The following is a 24,096-nucleotide window of genomic DNA, read 5'->3' as shown; positions in this document are numbered from 1 at the left end:
AGTTCGTTCTGCTGAGAACTGCAGATATTTTCTAGTTTTAGTTTCATTTCTTTCTACACAAATTCCTATCAAAAATAATTTGCATATATTATTAATCTTGGTGGGGAATATTAATTGTGTCATGATTGTTTTTCTTCCCTATTTCTCCTTTCCTTCTTCCCTTTCTCCGTTCCCTATTCCCCACTTCTTAAATTTTAAACTTCTCATTACAAAAAATTGTAAATGTTTCCTAAAAAACCAACACACACAAAAACCAAGAGACTAATATCATAAGCCTTCATATACCCATTCCGTAATCAACAGCCATTAGGCTCCTTTCTATTTCATCTGTACTACATTCCCTCATATCACCACTAGATTAGTTTGAAGTAAACCCTAGACATAATATCATTTGATCTATAAATAGTTGAGTATATTTATAAAGGATATATACTTGCTTTAAAAACATACCATAGTTTTGTTTAAAATATAATTTTTAATATCAAATCTTCAGTGTATATTAAAATTTCCCCCATTGCCCTTTTAAAAAAATAGTTGGCTTGTCTGAATTAAGGATTCAAATAAAGTTCACAAATTGCATTTGGTTGATATGTCAAATGTAAATGTTTTCTGATCTATAGGCTTCCTCCTCCCTCCTCTGTCCCCCACTACCATTGATTTGTTGAAAAGATCAGGTCCTTTGTCCTGTAGAGCTTTCCACGTTATAGATTTTTGTGGATTACATCAAGAATTTGAGACCCTAAGTGCTCACCTCCTCTGCACCATCCGGTTTGTTCTTTATATTTTCTGTAATTTGGCAGTTAGATCTTGAGACTCAATGAGATTTAAGCTGTATTTTTCTTTTTTTAAAAACCAGGGAGGCTTCATGGGTCCTGCCATCAGGAGACATCCTGTGTCTCTTTTTTGTAATAACATTGATTGGTGGCGTCTGGTATCATCAGTCTATCCATCACAATATACCCTCCATCAGCTTCTCACTTGATGGATTTTGCTGCCATTGATGATCATTGTCTAGACCCATTATTTCATTAAGCGATGTCCTAATTCCTTCTCTCCTTCCTTGTCAGGCATTCTGCTATAAAGAAAAATATTCCTCCTCATTTTGTTTCCCTAAGGAAACACTGCACAGCAAGACAGGATAGACGTCCTATTCTTTCCCCTTATTTATCAATTTTTAAAATAGTGAGTTTGTTGCCTAGCATCCCCTAAAGATAATCCTTATTTTTTTAATGTCATTAAGAATTCATATTTCTAGCATAGAGGGTTTTATTCCACCACAGTCATTATCATTTTCGTCGCTCAAATTTTTGTTTGTTTTGACAGTGAAAGTACATGAAACGGACATAATACTAAAGTTGAGAACTCAAAAAAGTAAGTTTTTGAAAAGTAAAAATTGCTTTAGGCACATTTAAAAGTAGGGCAATGGGGTTAAAGTTGGTATGTCTCCTCAGTTTTCTTTCAAGTCAGCTAATACTTGAGCCTGGATTCACCAAGGACAAACCTTGCATCCATTCTGAGATAATAATACATGATGACTGGTTCATTTTTCTCAGTAGCTTCAGACCTAGTTGTTTTGTTTCAAGCTTTTAACTTGTGTTGTTTCAGATATAAGGAATAGTAGTACATCAACTATTTTTTCTGCTGGGATTCAACTCCCTGGCCTATGACAATCCATTGAAAAACTGTTGCACGGTGACCTTGTCTTGATGTCATTACAGAGATGGTGAAAACCACAAAGCATCATAGGTTCTAAAGGGCTTACTGACAAGCTCAAACTAGGATGAACACTGAATATTTAGAGACATTTTGTTAGAGTTATGAGTGTTAGAAATGACAAATTTTCTTAGGCAGTACAGCTCACTGGCAGCATGCAATCAATACTGTTTCTACTGAATTTTCTCATTAACAGCACGAGATATGGGGAAGAAAATCTAAAAGGTTAAATCCAGATTGCAAAAGTTTAATTTCTGGGCTTGTATTTATAGTGAGATCTTTTTTAAAAGGTGAGAAAAACTCATTAATAGACTATAATAGCTTGCAAAGGTATTTTCTCATGACTGTCAGGATGTCATATAGTTTATGAGGAAAAGCCCAACCATTAAAGACACCTTAAATGGTTTTAGTAAATTACTTTTTCTATTGCTTTTAATGATTTTAATGATTGATGTAAAGCTGGTCTTATTTCCTTTAGGTCAGTGGTATGATAAAGCCATAGTTGTCAGTAGTTTGAATACAGGGAAGAATTTTCAAAACCTTTGGTTTCTCCAGGGCTCTGTCACCTACTGACTTGGCTCTACAAGTTTTGGGTAGATGGAATTGATTCTATTTGCCACAGCTGTCTCCCAAGATGGCAAATGGATTTGTTATATACCATCACTTTGATCTGTATGAGTCTCAATTTAGAGATGCAAACCATATATTCTTGCTCTGCCCCATTTTCCATTGAGAAATAACATCTTTCTGTCAAAAGTCAGTTAAATTGGAAAGAGTTTGGTTCAAACACAATAATCCCTGGCATAAAAGGACATAAAAATATATTGCAATGAGCATGCACTTTATAAAACTGAGGGGAAAAAGTGGCTCCATGCTAAATGGAGAAAAAAATAATTTTTAGCGGCAGTAAACAACTTTTAGAGGCAGTAAACATTCTTGTCACTATTTCTCAGGTGCTCTCGAATCTTAATATTCTAGTTGCTCCCCTCACCCCCACATTTGTCTGCAAGTGTTCTTGCAGGGCACCTACACAGCGAGCAACACATCTGTGCCACCATCCTGGAGCAATCCATGTGGAAACAACTTCATGTACTCTTCCTCGATCTGGTTGGCATCGAGTCCTTTAATGGGGACAAAGCGTGTGACTAGCTTGACCGAGATAACCATTCACTGTGTGTGTGTGCACCCACATTCTCCCTTTCCTTCTCTATTTCCCACCAGCGCCTGTTCACTCCATGAGATGCAGTCATCAGCTATGTGAGGAGGAATAACCATGATAGAAGTGATACAGATTTTCTTTTCCAGCACATGCCAATGGATTTCTCTGTTGCAGCACCTGTTTTGGAGAATGTGTCTCAGTGAGGTTGCCTTATCTCCTCTGATGCTGAATTTGTACCTGAGTATATTCTACATTCTTTGTTTTATAACTGCACTTACTTTACAAGGAGACAAGCAAACAGGCCTGCATGGTTTACTCCTGGAGCTCTGTTCATATTCCATTTTTTTTTTTTTTTTTTTTTTGAGAAGGTGACAGTGATGGCACAATTTTTTCAGGAAGAAATTAGGAGTCATACAAAATGTCAGTTTGCTGTTGCAGCTGAAGTTATTAAATTTCTATCTGGACAATTTAAAGAGCAAAACATTACAAAAAGAACATGAGAATACTGAAGAATACTGAGAATACTGAAGATGTACACTTGATCTGTTTATAATGCCAAGAGACCACATATTGACAACATTTAAAAACACCCATTGAATTAGTGACTATCTCCAAAAAAAACCATGTAACTCTCTGGATGCATAACCCTTTATATTTTCCAGCTATTTCAGGACAAGCTTAGTGATGACGGTGACAATTCTCTTTGTGTTTTGGATCCTTCTTACAGGGGGCAGCACCGTTTCTTGTCTGTGCCACTTCTGGTACAACTGTGTTGGGAGCCTTTGACCCTCTGGATGAAATAGCAGACATCTGTGAGCGGCACGGCCTCTGGCTTCATGTAGATGTAAGTTCATCTATGTGTACATACCTGTTTAACCTTTGGTCTTTTTGTAGCCTTGGTATGATATTTTTCTTATTCTCAGAAACTAGATGTGGAGCCCCCAATGCTTTTATTTATGTTTCAAATTGGGGAAAAGTAGTATGCCGCTTTCTGTGAAGTATAAATGAGAAGATTCCAAGGCTTCGTAAATTTTTAGTTTTCTGGATTCCATTTTGCTTCTTTCACTCCCATGAGCCATCTTTGGTCCTCAAATCTACTGTCATTGAAGCAGCCTGGTGTAAGGGACACATCTGGGACTAGGGAGCTGAGACACTTTGGTTTGAGACTCTCATCTGCCTCTTCTTCATTGTGATCTTAGCCTTTTGGATTTCAATTTCTTCATTTGTAAAGAGGGGGGACTGTGGATGTGGGCAGTAAAGGATCTTCTAGCTCTAAAATTATGATGCCCAACAGCTGGGAAATGCAAAAAGCTACATGACATAATTGCATGCTATCACTAAAGCAAGTTTTCTCTGGATCTATCAAGTAATTATTTGAGGGGGGTTGGGAAAGTATACTCTTCACTGTTTAACAAAACATTGGCTTTTAAAAAAAATTTTGTAAGTCCTGTGGTTAATTCAAAATACGTATTTCCCTAAATCAAAAGGCAACTTTAAAAATTCTACTTCTCCAGGGTTAGAATGCTGAATTCCATCAACTATGAACACTTGTTGAGCTTTTTAATTTTCTTTTTTAAAATTAAATTTTTTTTGTGAAACCAGGAGTTAATTAGTTTGATTCTAACCAAAGAGACAATTGCATGTGGTATTTTGGGACCTTTCCTCTGGTAAGTGATAGTTTCAGATCCTCCTTATCAGAAGCAATATTCTTTGACTTGCTGAACAAAAGAAAACAGCATTTGGGGGATATATCCACACATAATTTTGTAGTTTAGATGATTTTATGCTTTCGAAGTGTTTATTTCAATCCAATCGTATCATGTAGTACAGCGTCTGTGATATGATTCAAAGTTTACATTAACTGTATACTAACATTTGGTAAGAGCAACAGTAGTATAAAGTTCACTAGAGTTATTGCTTCTATTAGTATGCCAATGGCAATACTTCAGGTAGATTATCTGTGACTTCTTAATGGGATTTTAGCATTTGTATCTGTTCATATTTCAACTTATATCTTATTGATTTTTATAGACTTAGAAGCATAACAATACATTATATCCTAAAAGACAATATGAAGTGAGCATTTTTTAACTGTGGAAATAAGGGGAAAAAAATCAAATACATCAGCAGTTATACCTAAATATTATACTCTCATAAAAGAAACATCACATATGGATCATATAGTTTATGTAGTTTGTATAAAACGGAGAAAAGTAAATAGTTTATGTAAAAGTAAGTAGTTTATGTAAAACAGTAACCACAGCAGCTTTTAAATTGGGAGTGACATTAAGAGATTTATGGGGCTTAGAGAAAATTGTGATTTATAAGTATGAATGAAAAGCTCTTTCGGTTTTCTAAAAATTAAAGGTTGAGTCTTTGAAGAAAACATCTTTATAAGGGAATGTAAACCACACCAAATTATCCTATTTGTGCATAGCATGCCCATCTGGCAAATGCCTATAGTATTAGATTAAATTTGACACAAGCCTATCTGGCTTATTAAAGACAGTGTTTACTGTCTTTAATTAAAGACAGTGTTTACCCATCCTTTAGTATTGTGGGTGTCAAATCAATAAAATGTTATTACAGGAACATGTAGCTTATGTTGAAGAAACTTCATATGCCATAGGTACTTTATTACTTTTAAAGAGAAAATATTAACAAATTGCAATAATTGCTTGGACCTGTTGGAAATCTTCTAAATGGCATTTTAAAGCTTCTTTAAAATATTAAAAACTGACATTATCTCTTTTTAAAAATGAAAAGACATTTACTTGTTCTGAGTTTTCAGTAAAACAATACTGCTCTGCATACATATCATGTTTTATTAATTCTAAGATGCACTTATTTGAAAAAAATTTAACATCTGAAATTGGTATTTTGATGTCAATTTTTATTAGTAGTACACAAAAAATGGGGATGCTTACATCTGATAGTGTCTTCAATTTGGTAATATAATGCATTTTTAAGCAACCGAATAAGAAAAACTAGTTTTATTAGACTCTTTCACCTCCCGTACAGTTCTTCCTTCATGAGGGCAATTGTTATGCGAGCTTCTGTCTGAGAGCAAAATGTTGGACTGGTCTAGCTCTTCTTTAAATCAGAGGTTGTAGCTGCTGGAAGCCTCATTCCCAGCAAAGCTTCCTATTCTCTCACCCATTCTTCATTCCAAGTCCCATAGAAGGCAGCAAACATATTTAAAATCCTGGGCTTTAGAAGCTACCAAATCTCAATTCCATTCCTTCCTTCACTTCCCTTTCAGGATTGGTTCTACTATTAATTTATTAACCAATTAAAGACAAATATATAAAAAATGATAAACTGTGGTGCCTCACACATAGTAAGAGCTTAATAAATGATAGTCTTTATTGAGATGGAAAGCCAAACTCCATCATTTAGGTGATTGGTTTGATAATTTCACAGGTTCTGGAGTTAGGAATTAGAGTAAAGCAAATTAAAGTACGGCATTTACATCAGGAGTGTTTTATTTATTTTTTGAATAAATTTATGGATGAGCTGTTCCTAATCCTGCCAAAGTACTTTGTAAACTGGTGAACTAATACCTTGAAAGAGTTCTTGTGATTTCAAAACTTAAATCCAGTTCACTAGAATTGGGAGATGATTATTGACCTTTCTGGAGAAGGAATGGAGGCAGACACTAGCTCAGGGAGCATGAAGGAGTAGAAGTGTAGGGTGTGAGGTAGGTGGAAAGGGTTAGCGAGTAAACAGGTGTAACTGAGTGGACTAATTAATCCTTCCTGTAGTTGTCACTGAAAGGTTCTCAGAGAGGTTGGGCAATAAGAGAAGTGAGAAAAGTAGGTAATTTAGGATTTAGGATATGTAATGAAAGTCAAGAAAAATGTGATATGTAATTCATCTTAATATTTGCAAGGACCAAGTTCTCAAAATCCAGATCTGGAGATCCTCAGGTGTAGGCTGGGATAAATTTTTCCTAGATGCTGGGGACATTTGCCTTTGTGGCTCAGCCTTAGTCGCACGTGGTCCATTGTGAATCCAAGTAAGGGAGAAAATGCAACAGGAAGGGAACTTGACTGACAATACTAAGTTACTAATCCTTTACCTGGGAATCTTTGGCATTTGAACACACAACATCCTTGAAACACATCAGACCTCACAGGCCTCTGGGGACCCCCATCGAGTTGTTGGAGAGTCTAGTCCATGGGATCAAGGCTGGTGCTAATATGAGGCCAGTGGGATTCACAGGGCTCAAATTTTAAGAAGGATTCACTCTTAGGGCCTTGCAAGAGTCCAGCTCTGAGACTGAGTTCCTCCTTGAATTATGCACCCTACTGACTCATTCACTTTACCCTAGTCTCAGCTGTCAATGAAAGTTGTTTTTAAGTGGGATTTAAGGCCACAAAGTTGCTTGTGCTGTACTTTCTCATTGGCTACCAATGGGCCCAGCTTTTGTAGTAGTCTGAGGATCATGGAGATACTTCATTTTCTTTATCTTCCATATCTGTGATGCATACAACCTTGCCACTTCCTTCTATATATTAAGGTCTATCTATGCCTTTAAATTCCATAGCCAAAAACAGAGGTTGCTACATCCTAAGCAACTCCTGAACTTACCTATTGCCTGAAGCATCTTTGTCACCCTCATTGCACTTGCTATACTCCCCACTTTGGCCAAATTGTCACCTTCCTTAAGTAATGATGTTAACATGACAAGAGAATAGGCTTTGAATCTCAGATCTGATTTTTGTTATTGACAAGACCTTGGACAATTTACCTGAACACCTCTGAACTTTAGAAGAAGTGGAAGTGATCATAACTCCATTCTTAATGGAATGCTGTAAGGTTTAAATAAACATGGAAAGCATTCAATACAGCCCAAGCTAGTCCCCTCAAATTCTCAATACAGTTATCCTTTAATGTCCTACAAATTAAAATTTATGTCTGCTCCATTTTCAAGAAGCATACTAACTTTTGTATTTCTTACATCAATTTTTCTCCCTTTGCTCCAGACCTGTTGACTATGGGATTTTATCTGAGCTCCCCCTCTCCTTTGCTCACAAAATTTATTTCTCCTGCGGATAACTTCCTTATGTCCCAAGCTTGCTCTCTTCTCTCATTTGTCCTTGTTTCATTTGCAGATATTTCTGAAAGCCATTTAGCTAAAATGATCTAATTTTTCATTAACAGATGTTTCCACCTAGATCATTCTAGTTGGTCTTCTAGCTACCGTGTCAATAATATGCCTTGTTCATTATGTAGAATGCTAGTCCTTAGCCCATGTCTCATCAAACACTGAATGGCAAAATGTTAGCATTGTGAACATGTTGTCTATGTTAGAGTCTAAGCTACAAGAGGGCATAGACTTTGAACCTCTTCATCCACACATAGCTCAATTGGTTAATATACCAATATATGACATGTGAATTTATAATTCTAAGGGTCAGTGAGGGCCCGTCTATTGTGATGAGGTTCTGGTTGCCTGAGTAGAACCAGTGATCAGAATTTCCTGGGGTACAAATCGGGTAACATGACATAAAACGAAATATCAAATAATGCGGATTGAGGTCATCACTGAGGGTTTTCCATGACAATCCACTGGCAAACAAATAACATTGAAATAACATTGTTTTGGTACTGTAAATATCTCAACAGGCTTCTTGGGGTGGCTCAGCTTTGATGTCGAGGAAGCACCGCAAGCTTCTGCATGGCATCCACAGGTAAATGTAGTTTCCTGGTGTCTAGCCAACTTTTGTCAGGCAAAGGGATCTCTTTGGACTAAGTGATATTTTGAAAATAGGAAAAAACAAAGTAATTGTTTTCCTTAAATAAACCAAAAAAAACAAAAACAAACACAAAACCTAATTCCTTAAACCACTCAGACAAGGAGTTCTGTAGAACAGTAAAACTGTATGAGTACTGAATGTAGATACTGATAATGATAGTATTCCATTGCCTGTGGAAACTAACGAGTCCTCTCCCTTCTCTGTCCCTTTGTTTAAAAAATAGGGCTGACTCTGTGGCCTGGAACCCACACAAGATGCTGATGGCTGGGATCCAGTGCTGTGCTCTCCTTGTGAAAGACAAATCTGTAAGTTTTCCTCTTGTGTTCTTTGGGCTTCAAGGAGGTTAAGTCATTGTGTTTGCCAAGGGCTTCATTTTTGCTCACCTCTTGATGACTTGGGCAAGGTGTAAATTGAAGGTCTTTGGGAAATGTTGATGGTCTCTAAATGAAAGACAAAGAAGCCTACATAAAATATTTAGTGATTCTGCTCAGGTCATTTTGTGGATTTGATTTAGGTATTATATAATCTCATTAGTTACAGCAAAATGGTCTCTCTCACCGCATTTGGATTATATTTTAAAACTCAGTTTTAAACATTGCCAAGATTTTTTTCTCCTTGATTAAGTCTGGGATTTAAGTTATCTTGAAACTTCTGCTCACTGAGAAAGTGAAACAGATGTGTGTCATACATTAAATTGAATACTTAATATGCTTAGCTAGGGCTTAACAGCCCGTTTATATGGGAAGACATTTGTTCAGGGCTGATCATTGAACACTGATTTATTAGGGGATTGTTCATCCCAAGTGGTTGGTACTTAGCTTCTTTTGGAATGCTAGGGAGAGTTGGAAACTTGTCTGGATAACTGTGAGGCAAGTGGGAAAAAAGTTGAGGCTCCTGTTGGCCGGAGGTATAAACTCTGTGTTTTCCATGGGTTAAATAAGGATCCTTGTGGGAAGTGGCCCAGGCTGGGAAGTGCTACTTCATTCTTAGAAATGCCTCCTCAAGATCTGTGTTCAGCATGTGGGTGATCTTTCTCAGCCATCTGTTTACATTTTTTTCTTAGGGGACTCCCTTTGCCAATGTTAAAGTCATTTTCTGTTTTTAAGGAATTTTATTTCAAATGAAAACTATTTTTAAAACTTGAAACCTAGTCTTGCATGCGTAGCTATTTACAACTTTGTAAAGAAATTGTGATATTTATATGCTAGTGCCCTGTGCATTTTGACATGATCAAACAGAATGTCCATCAGAAACTAGGAACAGGTTTTGCTTCTATAGAAATAGACACCACCAGAAATATGAATCAGTTCCTTAATGTTTTATTAGGTTGGATATAGTTGAATGTATTCAATACCATTTAATTTTTAAATTTAAGTTTTAAAATTGTGGTGTGACTGTATTTATAACTGAAAGGTAGTTTAAGATTACTATATTGATTGTGAACCAAAGAACGTAATCAACTTGCCCATAGGTACACATTTAGGATGGTACAGAGATAAGAATTTACTCAAGTTTTCTTTTGGTCTAGGTATAAAAACAAAAATGTATCAAAAGCATCCTTAATGAGTGAGGTATTTTACATGTGCTTTCTACCTAAATCAGACAATCTGAATGACAAACTTATCTGTTGGTGTGATACGCTAAGGAGTGGGGAACTTAGACTAAAAATTTTATGACTACTCTTAAATAACTTTCTAGCTTTCATACACTTTTCTTGTTAAATATTTGAGTAATTTAGCCAACAACTGAATTACATTTATGTACTTGAGACAATTTAAATTTTTCTGGATCATATAACTCCCTAACAGGGTTTTATTTTATTTTTTTTAAAAAAGAATTCATTCCTGGATCTTAGTGACAATAATAACCATGTCTGTTTTCATGGCATGAATTAAGAGGTTAGGGGAATTCTATTCACTGTGCAAAGAACTGAGCACTTTCAAAAAGTTGCCTGATTTTTTTTTTTTTTTTAAATGAAAAGACTTTTCAATTTAAATGGAATAGAAAGCTGAACCATGAGATATGAGATATGGCAATCAGTTTAAGCTTTGTGTTGGCAGTTTTCTATCTCTTTTGTACCTGGTTTCTGCCTGTTATTCTCTCTTCCATATCATTAATTCATTCCATCAACCAGCATAAACGATTTGTGTAGGCTAGACACTGTGCGATTCTAAGCTCTTATAGCATTGAATCAGACATATTCCTCAGAGACAAAGAGCTTTTAATCTCACAGGGAAGACAATGAACAAAATGCAGATATATAATTTTTTAACTGCTAATTTGATAAGTGCACCAATGAATGTCAGACTCTGTTGATTGTAAAAATCAACAGGCATTCCAGCCTCCTTCTCTTCTTGCCCATCTCCCAATATTCACCTAACTAGCCTCCCCTGCAGTTTCCATATGACGTAGATATGTCTAATGTGATGTAGGAAAATGTGATGAGGACCTTGAGAAGAATTTTGTACGAAAGCATTCTTCTCACATTTTTCTACCTTGAATGCAGTTGCATCAGACTTGATATATGGGTTGTTACCATAAGGCAATTACCCTAAATTTTAAAAATTAATATGCACAGAATGACAGAAACAAAGGGAAAGTCTTGGATTGGGGTAATTTTGAAACATTGCACCCCCAAAACGTGACTCCTTTCAGACTTTGTGATATCAGTGGTTAAAATTAAATGTTCTTACTACTGAAACCATCTCCATTGGGTAATCTGTTAGTTGCAGCCAAATGCACCCTTGTCTGATATAGAGAAGAATATGTCACTTCAGTAATACACAGTAGGGAGATCTATGATGTTCCAGGTGGAAGGAACATCATGTAAAAATTCTTTAAGAAAGGAATGTCCTTTTTTAAAAAATTAAAAAACTGAAAAAGAAAGCCTATTTTGACTGAGGCATAGAGAATAATGTGAAGATTGACATAATATGAGACTAAAGGATCAAGCAGTGGGTAGATCATGAAGGGTCTTAGAGACTATTGTGATGATTTTAGACTTGATCTTTAGAACAACAGAAGAACTAAAAGTTATTGGAAAAGATTTTCATTTAGGACAATGAATTAGAGGGGAACAAGAATAGATAGAAGACTAAAAAAAGGCTTGTAATATCCTATGCCAGAGTTGATGGCAAGAGAGATGGGAAAATGTGATATTTAGTATACATTTTAGCTGTCCATTTAGACAGGGCTGAATTATCAACTATTATCAATTCATTATCAATTATTATGGGAGATGAGAAACAGGTGTCATGTCCATCTCCCTAAATAGAATCATTCATTCAGTTGCTGTATCAGTCATCAGGATACAGCAACTGAATGAATGATTCCATTTAGGGAGATGAAGATCACTGGAGGAGAAGAGTTGAGAGTGAAACACCTTTCAGTGTTGCTTATACTAAATGAGGTTCTTCTGAGGTATTCAAGTGAGGAAGTCACATAGGAGGTTGACATACGGACCCAAAGCTAAGAAGTCTGTATGGTAAAGTCTGTTACAGAATTGTTGACACATAGATGACATGTGAGGTCATAGGAAGGGGTTAGATGCCTTGGGAGGATCTTTGGAATTAGAAGAAAATAAGATCTAGAACTTAGCCCTGAAAAACTTTAGCATTTAGAGATTAGATAGAGGAGGAAGGATTCCCCATGAAGGCTGAGTCAGAATGGCCAGGGAGATGGTGGGAAGACCACAAAGAGTGATGCTAACCAAACAGAGAAGAACATGTAGGAGAGAAAAAGTCCTCTCTTTTCCTTACCCATTGCAAGGTTCATGGCTGACTTTCCTATAACAAAAGACATTGACAAAAGGAAAGCATAACAAGCTTATTTAACCAATATTTTATGTGAAACAAGAACCTTCCAGAGATGAAGCTCCAAAGGCCCAGGTAAAACTATTTTTCTAGACAATCATGCAGAAGTATGGTCATATACTGGCAGGGGGGACTTTGCAGGGCCTGTTTGTCCAGGTTTCTTGGCCTCCAGGCATAGGGTAGGACCTCTCCAGAACGAGGGTCTTAACAGCCTCCTTTTAGGGGAGATAGGTCAAATAATTATTTATGACCATGTTTCAGGGAAGAAAGGTGAGAGAAGGTCAGTGAGTGACCTCCAAGGTGCCATATTTTGGATAACTGTGTTCTGAGCCATACAAAATGTGAGGCATGTGAATGACTTTCATCCTTCGTGTGACAGCTTATTGTCACCCTCTTCTTTGAAGAGTCCCCAGACTTACCAAGATAAACTTGCACCTCCCCAGTGTTGTTTCTCAGACTCTGTTTCCCTCCTTTAAAGTGCTTATCTAGTTGCTATATGCATAGTGTGTATAATTACTATTTGTAATTATGACTTCTCATGTAATATTCTCTCCCACTAGAATGTAAGCTGCATGAGGAGAAAGACTATCATCATATTCACCACTTTGTTGTCAGTGCCTAGCAAGTATTCACTGAAAAGGGAAAAAAATCTAGTATCTATTTAAAAACTGAATGATTAAATACATTAATCATCCTCAGCAATATCTGCCTTCATGTCAGCAGTAACTAAGAATTTGAATTTTTCCCTCACCCCAAATTATTCCTTTTGAAAACTCCAAGATACAATGATTAAAATTATAGTTGATGAGCTCTATTGCTTAGGTCCTAACACAAGGCTTGTGTTAGGACAATCATTGATGAATAGTGATTTTAATTGGTACTTCTTCTGTTGATGTAAGAGGATAACTCTAGTTTAAAAGAAAGGAAATTACTTAGTAAATATACTGCTCTTCAGGCAAAAACTAATTCCCTAATTTGTACCTGCAAAGCCCTGACATCCACAATGCTGTTTTCCTGATTGACTGGTAGCTTTTGCATTTTTGATTTCCTGTGTTAGTAAATAGGACTGCTTCAGGAACAAAGCACAGCTGTTGCTCTCAAAGTTGTATTATCACTAACCCCCCCTTTGAATCACAGGGATAAAAAGAAAATCAGGGATTTAAAAAAGGGTTGACTTCAGAGGTAAATGCAGGATTTGCGTGGCTGTTTTGGATCAAAGACAGTTTTGATGCTTTGATCTAAAATAAAAGGCAATATATTCTAAGAATCAGTTACATAGATGGAGAAAAATCTCAGTATCAGCTTTTTGATTTTTAGTGTTTATGAGACATTTTTTAGTTCAAAAAAAAAACCCAACAGGTATGAGAACATGAAACATGCTAATCAGACGGCATTTTAAGTACAAATGATTCCTCTTTATTTCTACCTACCATTATCATTCCATTTGAACTCACAATGCCTTTCTGTTGAACCTGGATGCTACAGAAAACTCAAGTGAATTTTACTTTTTTAGAAAGACTATGTTGACAGTATGGGTTTTTTAAAATCATGTTCATTTTTAATGTTTTTATTTCAGAAGTAATTCATGTTCATCATCCAATGAGTCTGAAAATTCAGATAAAAAGGTGAATGAAAAGCAACACAGAATACTGATATCTGAAGATGCCCTTTATGTATTTCCCAATGTATACCTACATTTAAATGTATGTGTGTACACCATCCTTCATCTAAAAAATTTGCAGTATATCTTGCTTTTAGCATGCATTTTCTATTTAACAAAATTATGAAAACTGTTTCATGTCAATATGGATGCTATTACAATTTTAATAGCTGCAGAAAGTCCTATAATCTTAATGTATCATAATTAACTTGGCCAACCTCTTATTGCTGACCAATCAGATGACTTTAATTTTTGTCTATTACAAATTTGGTTACCATCTTTGAGACTAAATCTTTTTGCACAAACTTTAGTCTTACTTTAGCATAAATCCCTAGAAGTAGAAGAGCAGTATCTAGCTTTCATAATGCTTTTTAAATACAGGTTTCCTAATCTTTCTTCAAAAGCATTTACATTCTCATTAGTGGAGTGTATGTGTATGTGTGTGTGTGTATATATATATGCATGTGTGTGTGCATGCATGTGTTTTTGTTCTAACCTTTGACATCACAGGCATAGTTTTGTCAATTTGATAGGCAGACATTTGTACACTTACTGACACAGATGCAAACATTTTCCTTCTAATTGTATCTATTGACATTTTATACCTCCTTCTCAGGGATCTTCTTTGGCTCAGTGTATTGACACGCAATTGTAAATTACCTAGGGTTTAAATGTGAGGCCTTGGAGATAAGCTTGCAAGGCTTTTCCTTTCCTTTCATCTTTATTCTAGAGGAGGCTCAGAATATAGACCCTCCCCGCCCCCCCACTTTTATTTTTGGAGAAGGAGTAGCAAAAAAAGAGTGGGATAGTCATTCAACACATAGTTATTGAGGATGTGCTGAGCCACACACTGCAATGTAAAGAAAAAAAGGAGACTAATGTCATTTCCCAGTGTGGTTGCCAGGAAAAGACAGAATTTTTGCTGGAAAATATACCTGAGAAGCAGGTTTCTTAGCCCCATTTTCATTTCTGTTCTGAATGATATTACAAATGACAATTATTACATGCCCATTAAAAAGTGTGCAAGTAAAGAAAGAAAGAAAATACATTTTTCTTTTAAATCAGAGAAACTAGAACAAACTGAATCTGGTTTTGTGGGGATTTCTTTCATAGCTCTTGCTTTTCTTCATAGAGTTCCTATGGAAATGCCATTAGATGGTTTGAAAATACTGAACAATCTGATCAAAGAAATTTTTTTCTCTCCTGCCAGAGAACACTCACACTTTTTTCTGTACAGGTACATTGTAAATTTATTTAGGATGGCAGCCTACCAGCTAATGTAGCAGGAAAAAGGGGAAGGTAGGTGTTTAAAACTGATCAGAAAAGAGAAGCATTTGACTTGTAGGGGAGATATCAATCTCTTGTGCTTCATGCTGCCATAATCATCCTCTGTGTCTGGGCTGTTCTTGCTTGAGCTCAGAAAATTCTTCCCAGGCCTTTCGGCAAAGTTGAGAATCAAACACAGAGAACTCATTGATTTCCTGATTGGTAAATACTCTTTTTAATTCCTGTATTTTAAAAATTATAATAAGCAACAGGTAATTTTCTGTCCACGAAGTTTTGCAGGTGCATCACATTAAAAAACATGATTTCATCAGTAATCACAAACACCTCTGTCATTTCTGCTTTCCTTCTCTAAAAGGTAAAGGGATAATAATGTTAGAACCTCCTGTGTTCAGAATCCATTATCTATTTCTCCGCCAAACCAATAAAATTTTTAGGATTTGTTGGTATTACCATTGCCATTCATTTTAACAAGAGAATTTGCATTTTGCTTTAGATCCTTGACCCATACAGCTCAGTATATTGCTGCTATTGCTGACTGTGGCCCCAAGAGATGTGTTATTATGTGTTATTATGTAATTGTGATTGTACTACCTGATCTCAATCATCAGTTACCATCTAGTCATAAATGTGTACCGGTCCTAATGCAGAGCTTGAACTGGGCACCACAGTTCTTAGAATCATCTGTGTAGTACACTGAGAGCTACTTGAGGATAGAATGGGTCTCACTCACCACTATTGCTCCACTACTGAGTATAAAACCCAAGCCTCAGCTAATTTTCAATTAAAAAATGTTTCCTGAAGTGACTAAATCTGTATCTATTTCCAATACCACCAAATGGCAATGTGTTTTAAGTTTTTTACCCACAGTGTGGAGTAATATGTCCTTTATCATGCATCCTGATCTTTCAAGTCTCAAAGCATGTCCCTTCTCGCTAATATAGAGGAATTTTTTTGAAGGGGTATGGAAATCGTTTGTCTCGTCTCATCCATATGGCTTGATGTAGCCATTACCTCCCTCTCATCCCATCCCATGTTGGAACTTTAAAAATCTTGACTCTGGGTTGTGCCAACATTTGGCCTTTTACCTACATGCCTTAGAGACCAATAATAAACCAGTGACTCATGGTTTCCTTTTTCAGAAACCATATTGTCTTTCCCCTAGGAAGTTATTTTTGTTTTAGTATCTAATGATGCTGTCTTTTATTGGAGACTGGACAAGTAGAAGAGACACTTGCTTTTCTAAGGCTCCCTGGGTCCTCTCTTGACCCCTTCTAATGAACAGAATGACATTCACAATCTGCCAGTTGGCTGCAAATGGCTGTCTGTAATGTTGGATGCAGCATCTTGGCCAACAGTCTCCCAATTTCATCCTTGAGTTCCTTCAAAACTCTTGGGTGACTGCCACCTGGTCTTACTGATTAAGCTACATTTATTTTGTCAGTTTGGCTTAGATGAGTTGGGGTTTTGCCCATTATTGGATTTTATATTTTCTGCCTGTTTCTGTAGAACCCTGAGGGTGTAGGAATCTCTAACGCCCTTCCAGGTAACGAATTCACTCATCTTGGCAGTCAGCCTGTTTCAGTATGGAACTCCAATCTTTGCTTCTCTGCCAGTCATCAGAGGACTTCAGATTCACTAAAAAAATGACAAGAAAAATATGAAATTCTGCCTTTGTGTCCTTTTGTCATTTGATAAAAGACCAGCAGTTGAAAAATATCCCAGAGAGAGGATTCTATTTACGCACTAATTTTTTTCCATCTCAGCTTGAAACAAAACTGATTAGGGTCCCACAGCACAGAAAGATTATATAAATTAAAATCTAAGAAAGGAAGAAACATAAGATTAAGGGAATAAAAGGAAGCCTGGAATGAACGTAATAGAAACATTTATGCCATACTAAGCACGCTACACCTGCCTCGGGTAGGCTAGAATTTGGTTTTACTATTTTTAAAGGATTGCAAGTATCTGCCTTTTGGCCTTTTATTTTACTATTAACTCGTGGCAACAAGGCCTTCTCTTTTTAAGTTCTGGGATACGTGTGCTAAGCGTACAGGTTTGTTAAATAGGTACACATGTGCCATGGTGGCTTGCTGAACCTGTCAACCCGTCATCTAGGTTTTAAGCCTCGCATGCATTAGGTATTTGTTGTAATGCTCTCCCTCCCCTTGTCCCCCACCCAGAGACAGGCCCTGATGTGTGATGTTCCCCTACCTGTGTCCATGTGTTCTCATTGTTTCTCTCCCACTTATGAGTGAAAACTTGTGGTGGTTGGTTTTTCTGTTCCTGTGCTAGTTAAGGCCTTCTCTTTTACCACAACTCTGATATGATACTTGAGGCCCTTTTGAGTTCTTGGAATAAATCATTCTATTTGTTTTTCTTTGTACAATTTTAGTTGTCATATTGATTGTTTCCAAGGAAGATATCTTAAAACATACCTGATAATTCTAATTAGGCTTTCTAGCTTTGTTGTTTCATGGTCAAAATATTTCAGGGAGTCTATTTTTTGCTTCCATTTCTCTCTCCTTTTCTGGCACATCAATTAAATATATATTAAGCCTGTTCCTTTTTTTTCCTTCTATTTTATATGTTCTATAATTGTCTTTCCATGTTTCATTGTGTAGTTTTTTCTGACGTATCTTGAAATTCTCTAATTTTCTCTTCAGCTGTAGCTAATCTGCTGCTAAAGCCGTCTGAGTTATTTCGATATTGTCTTTCTAGCTTTATAATTTCTAATGGATTCTTTTTACCTATATACTGTCTTCTCTATGTTCTTGATGTTTTTAAGATTAGTTTTTATCTGCTTAAACACTGTAAGCATATTTACCATCTCTTTTGTTAACTTCAATATCTAGTTTCCCTTTGGTGTTATTACTATTATTTCTTGTGTCTGTGATTCCTGGCTCTCATATTGTCTAGAGAGGTACCTTATAATCCTTGGTGGTTTACTTAATATTTTATTTGAAAAGTTACCCTTAGGAATAATTTGAGACCTGAAGTGATCTTTCTTTATAAAAATGGAATCTCTATTTTCATTTTTATGAGCATCTGAGGGAACTGGCAGTTTAGGACCAATGTTTGACATTTTTTCTGGCTCTTCGAGGTATAGCCTGCACCTCCATTTCATGGTAGAGAACTTTGGGTCCCAAATAAGAAAAGGGATTTCTTTCTTGGCCTTAATGACAATAAACACTTTTGAATTTTGTTTCCTGAACCCTTTAGGATATCTGGTGGTGAGAATTGATAACACTCCAGGTCTCCAAACTTGGTGGACATAGGACCTCAATCTTTGTTCCCTCCCTTCTCACCATTCTGGTTCTTGTCTTGACTGTCCTCCCCAACTCTGAAAATGTCCTGGAGTAGGAACGTCTCTAGCTTACCTCCTTGAGTTCCCTTTCCCTCTTTGTACCTCCAGCAGTTTATCCCTGTCTTGTGGAGGTCTGCTAGGCTTTTCATTAGATGCAGTTTTGATATTTTGTTCCAGGATTCCTGGCTGTCTTCAATGGGAGGGACTCCAATTCATCTATTCCTTTATTAGAATTGGTATGTACCACATTTTGGATTTTTAGTAATTAGCAGCTGTTCAGTACTGCCACTGGAAATAAGCATGTTTATTCAGTCTTTCATTCAACCTGAAAATATGTAGAGACTACTATGTGTTCAGTGAATAAGACATGCTCCCTACCCTAAGTTAACGCAAAGGTTAATAAGAAAAACATTTTCAGCAAACAATTAACGTATACTATTCTTTAGTTATGTAATGGTTAAAAAGGAGTTGGAGAATGTAGATAAAATAAGAGAGCACTGCTGAAAAGGCTGGTCAAGAAACTGTTGCAACAGAGGTGACTTAAAATATCAGTTACGGTATTTTCTTTCCATATTTTAAAAGTAATAATATGATCACATTATCAAACAGAGTCAAGCATAATTAAGAACACAAAAATTATTTGTACAACACCAGCCAATATTAAATCATTTAAAATTTTCTTGAGATGCATGTTAATATATGTCTATGCTAAGTATAAATTAATATATTTTGCTTATATAGCCAGCATCTTGCTTTATCCACTTCTACCCCTTCTTATGATCTAAAAAACAGTCTCCTTGGGTTTAAAGAAGCTTGAGAATATTTCTTTAATCACAGCCATCTTTACCACGAAAGCAGCTAATTCAGCACCTTCAGCCAAGTTCAGCGGTGTGCATTACATGAAAGTCCATATATGTTTTTAGAAGCTTTCTTCCTATTACAAAATTTGCAACACATTCTCCCCCATCCAGACACTTCTTACAACTGTAGTTACTGAGGTAATCAGTGACTGTCAGAAACATGGGAAGCTAAACCTGTCTTGTTCAATTAGGAGATATTGGTATTTGGAAATATCATCCAGCCATCTATTTTTCTTGTGGAATTTTGTCATCTTTTTGTGACACACGTTAACTATTCATCTATAGAGAAAGTCTCCAAGTGATACCAAGATTTTCGTATGAGCAAATTATCCCATTAGATGTACCAAATGAAACCCAATATTGTACAAAACCTGCATATCAACTAGAGGAAATGTGGAATAGTCTAAAGTGAAAATAATTTGTAAAAAACATAGCATTAGTGCATAAACTGGAGGAGAAAAGTAGAGGAATTTTAATTAAGGGTCAGAAGACTGGGTAAGGCATGAATATAACTTGATATTACATTTCTGAAATAATCCCATTCATTGGATCAAACGGCTGTTGACTGTTTTGCAAGTCCACCTTGCTGTAATCATTATAGCTTCAGAATATATTTCATCTAGTAGAGTCTTTTACAAAATGACTTATTATCATCTATTTATTCTTCCAAACAGTTTTCAAAAACTTAAGTTTAAAAAACTTCCACTGGGGAGTTTTTCTAAGGTTTACATTAAACCTACAAGTTAATTTCAGAAGACTTAGCATCTTTGTATGATTTTAGCCTTCCAACCTAGTAATATTCAGATCCCATTTATTTCACACAAAGGTTCTTTTTAACTTTTTGTTATAAATTTCAAATATGTACAAAAGTAGAGATGAACTTCCATGAACCCATCACATGGTTTTTAGCAAGGATCAATTCATGAGAAGTTTCATATCTATTTCTTCCCCCTCTTGCCTGTGTATTAAAAAAAAAAAAAAAAAAGACACACATTATATCAGTGTACCTGTAAGTATTTCAGTTGTAATGCCTTTTCTAACAGAGGACCCTGCATATATTTTGCTCGGATTATTTATACATTTTATATTATTATATATTTTGTTTTTTAAACCTAACTGCTAAGGCTGATGTAAGAAAAACTTTTGAAATATTTACTTATATTTAACTACTTTACCAGATCGCTAGCTAATTGGTTCTGAGAGATTTTAAGTTATAATCATATTCTTAGAAATGCAAGAGAATATCAGTATAAATTGTCATTTTTTTCATTCTAATATCTAAGCTTCATATTGGTTACAATTATAATGCACTGATAGAATTTTCAAAAATATGTTCAGTAATAGTAAACAGAAGACACTCTTGTCTTTGTAATTTTATTGAAGGTGCCCTAACTTGTATATTCTTAATATTGAGAAATTATCTAGTATTGAGTTTTACCATATATCTTTCTATTATCATATAAGGCAATTTTATTAATTTTCTCCTTAAACAAAATTAATGTTAATAGATTTTCTATATTACTGATTCACCTCATTTTATTACGTTAAATTATTTTAATATATTAGTGGATGATTTTTGCCTCCATATACATGTGATCAATCTATTCTTTGTGTTTTATCTTGGTTGGATAGTATTTTGAGTACAGTTTTAAAATGTCTTTTTTTAAAAAAAATTTCAATAACAGGATCAGTTTTTAGCAATGTTCAGGAAATGTAACAAAATTCTTGCTCTGAAATTTTGGGATAGATAATTCTTTGTGTGTTCAGTTTTTAAATTGAACTATTAATAATTTTCTGCTGTAGTTGAGTTCAATATTTTCTCAAATATATTTTACTAAGATTTTCAAAGATCTTAGCATAATATATGCCATGTCTTTATTTTTATCTCATTTTTGTCTCGTATTCCTGCCTGAAATCTTAATTTTTAATTAAAAAATTTTCCCTGATTACTTATTTTCTCTCCATGAGGAATCACTTTTTGCATTTATTTTTCATGTCCTTATTAAATTTATGTAATTAATATTCCATTTCTCCTGATTTTTTTGTTCTGTAAGAATGCTGTTTTACATTTGAGGGCAGTTTTGGCTCAGCTCCTTAAGTTCCATTTTGGAGTGTTCTCATCTAAATTATTTTCCAATTAATCTATAATAACCATGTTAGTTTACTCTGAGCAAAGACTGATTTATAATAGTGATTTTAATCTCCGAAGTGCTTAAGATGCATTATGAAATTCTGGTTTTTATTGTACTCAGATAATGATCAGAATGAAACCAGAGATAAAGAGTGACAAATTTTTACCTTTTACACTCCGTTATTCTTGGAAGGGTATCTTATACGAAAAACCATTTTTAATTCACACCCTCTTTCCCAAGTAGACAAACAGGCTTCAGGAGTTGGGGAGGGAAGAGGCCTCTCTGAAGAGAAAGCAATTCTTAAGTATAAGTGTAAACCCGGGGCACCAAGAAAGAATAGAACCTCCCTGTAAATGAAAGGATAGTAGGTTCTTTCCTGTCAGCTGAAATTCTAGGTGAAACTCAATGTGGGAAGCCTCCCCCCTCCTCCATCTCCCATGTCAATATGGTCAAGCAGAAACTAGAGATGGCCCTTTCTAGGCATTAGAGTGCCTGGGGTAGCCCCCCTGTGTTCCTGCAGGCTTCAGAGTGGCTGGTATGGAGGATCATCCAAAAGTGACTGAACATGAACAAAATAGAAAGATGCCTGGAAATAGGAGCATGAAGCAAGAAGCAGACCTCAAGTGATCTGACATTCAGAGGCCATGGTAGATCTTCAGGCATAAGCAGAAAGGTGGGAAGACCATCTTGGGATGAGCTAAGGGCGGAGCTCAACACATGACTGCAGTGACCAAACTGGACAAGCAGATTTCACACCTCAGTATAGGGTTGCCAGATTCAGTAAATAAAAACACAGGAGGCTCAGTTAAATTTGATTTTCATTAAACAATATTTTAGTGTAAGTATATCCCAAATGTTACATAGGACATACTTATATTAATGGTTTTTATAAATTTATAATGTGTTTGAAATTCAAATTTAATGGGGGTATTTTGTATTTTAACTGGCAACTCTTAAAAGCATTTGAGAAATTCACAATAACATGAAATAGAGAACAAGAGGAGGAAGAAATTACCCTCAGAAAAAAAAAATTCTTGATCAACTATGTTTTATTTCTGAATGGTCTGACTGGTCAATTTGAGTTTTTCTGGTAGTGACCAGACTAAATATCATGCATTAGAAGTAATGGTGGCTCCAAATCAGAAATGTTTTAAAGAAAAATAAAGTTCCCTTTGTATTATATCACATCCAAAGTGATATAATTTTAAAACTTCTAACAATTATATTTGCTTTTAAGTTCTCATGACAGGAAAAATACAGCACCTCCACAGTATAATGTTTACATCTCTGCCCAAGAGACCAGCAAAGCTAAATTAAAATATCTCAGTGTTAATTCCACATTTCTAGTCTTCTTAGCCTCTGGTCCAATTGGTGGGGCAGCGGGATGGAGCGAGGGTTCTTTGCGCCCATCTCTATGGATGAGAGGGAAAGTAAGGGGTCATTGTGAACTGGGCAAGGCGGCTAAATTATGTCTACAATGAACATCTTCCATGCCTTGCTGTGACAATTTACTAGTGGATTGCTGATTTTGAAATGTAGTCCAGAAACTAAACAAACAAAACAAAACAAAACAAAAACAAACCAAGAATTGTACCTTCCCCATCTCCAGTTCCATAGCAGTTTTCAGAAAGAAGTTTACCACTTCTCCTTTATAAGGCTACTCTCTTCCCAGTACATTTCATTATGCCCTTGTCATGGAGTAGTACATGTGGCTATTATATGTTCTTTCGGTCTTTGAAATAGTGTTCATCTGTTTTATTTTCAGTCTTAGCACCAAAGTGTAGATTAAACCCTTGACATCCAGTTATAGAAATACTGGTGCATTCATTTAGAGCACTGTCAGAATCTTTGTGCCATTTCAATATCCAACTTGCCAGAGAGGGAGTGAAATGCAATGAAATACATAGCTGTTTTCAGAGCTAGTGTGAACCAGAAATTTATATGTAATAAGGAAAAGATTGTTTCCTGCCTGTGAGGTAGCAACATCAAGCGTTAGAGGGTTAGCCACTCTAATAGATTTCATCTCCCAATTTTGAAAGATACAGGGCCCCTTCACGTAAAAGGTTCAATTGAAATCTAAAAGGAAAATCTCTAGAGAAGTAGAGTTCAATTGTCGTCTTTGTTTAAAAAGCTTGTGATTGAGGAAATGACTCACCCATGATTGGTGGCAAGGTTAATTTCACAGAGCTGGAATCTTAAGTATATTCTAGAATCTGATATTGGATTTACAATACAATAAATTAGTATGAACTCATGGAGTTTAACTCTCCCTGTACGGAGATTTATTTTTCTCAATGCCGCTATAGCTTTAGACAATTTTGAGAAAGGTTGTCACTTACATTCAAGACATTTATAATTATTTAGAACCAAAAACAGACATGCATGCCAGGCTACATGAGACTAGAGA

General features: G+C 35.7%; 1 protein-coding gene across 2 annotated transcripts in view; it reads left to right on the top strand.

Annotated features, from left to right (window-relative positions):
- The window catches only part of GADL1 (glutamate decarboxylase like 1), a 168,525-nt gene that overhangs the window by 52,820 nt on the left and 91,609 nt on the right, over nt 1–24,096 (top strand). For both annotated transcript variants that reach the window (XM_008009354.3, XM_073023666.1), the window contains exons 9-11: nt 3,600–3,716; nt 8,504–8,568; nt 8,858–8,939. In XM_008009354.3, the coding sequence (XP_008007545.1) occupies nt 3,600–3,716; nt 8,504–8,568; nt 8,858–8,939 (264 nt within the window). The remainder of the gene's footprint in view (nt 1–3,599; nt 3,717–8,503; nt 8,569–8,857; nt 8,940–24,096) is intronic.

The sequence above is a fragment of the Chlorocebus sabaeus genome, chromosome 15 (assembly GCF_047675955.1).
Source record: "Chlorocebus sabaeus isolate Y175 chromosome 15, mChlSab1.0.hap1, whole genome shotgun sequence".
In the NCBI taxonomy this organism is placed as follows: domain Eukaryota; kingdom Metazoa; phylum Chordata; class Mammalia; order Primates; family Cercopithecidae; genus Chlorocebus; species Chlorocebus sabaeus.
Note: the sequence above shows the minus strand (reverse complement) of the source record. Positions and strands in the feature narration are given on the sequence as shown.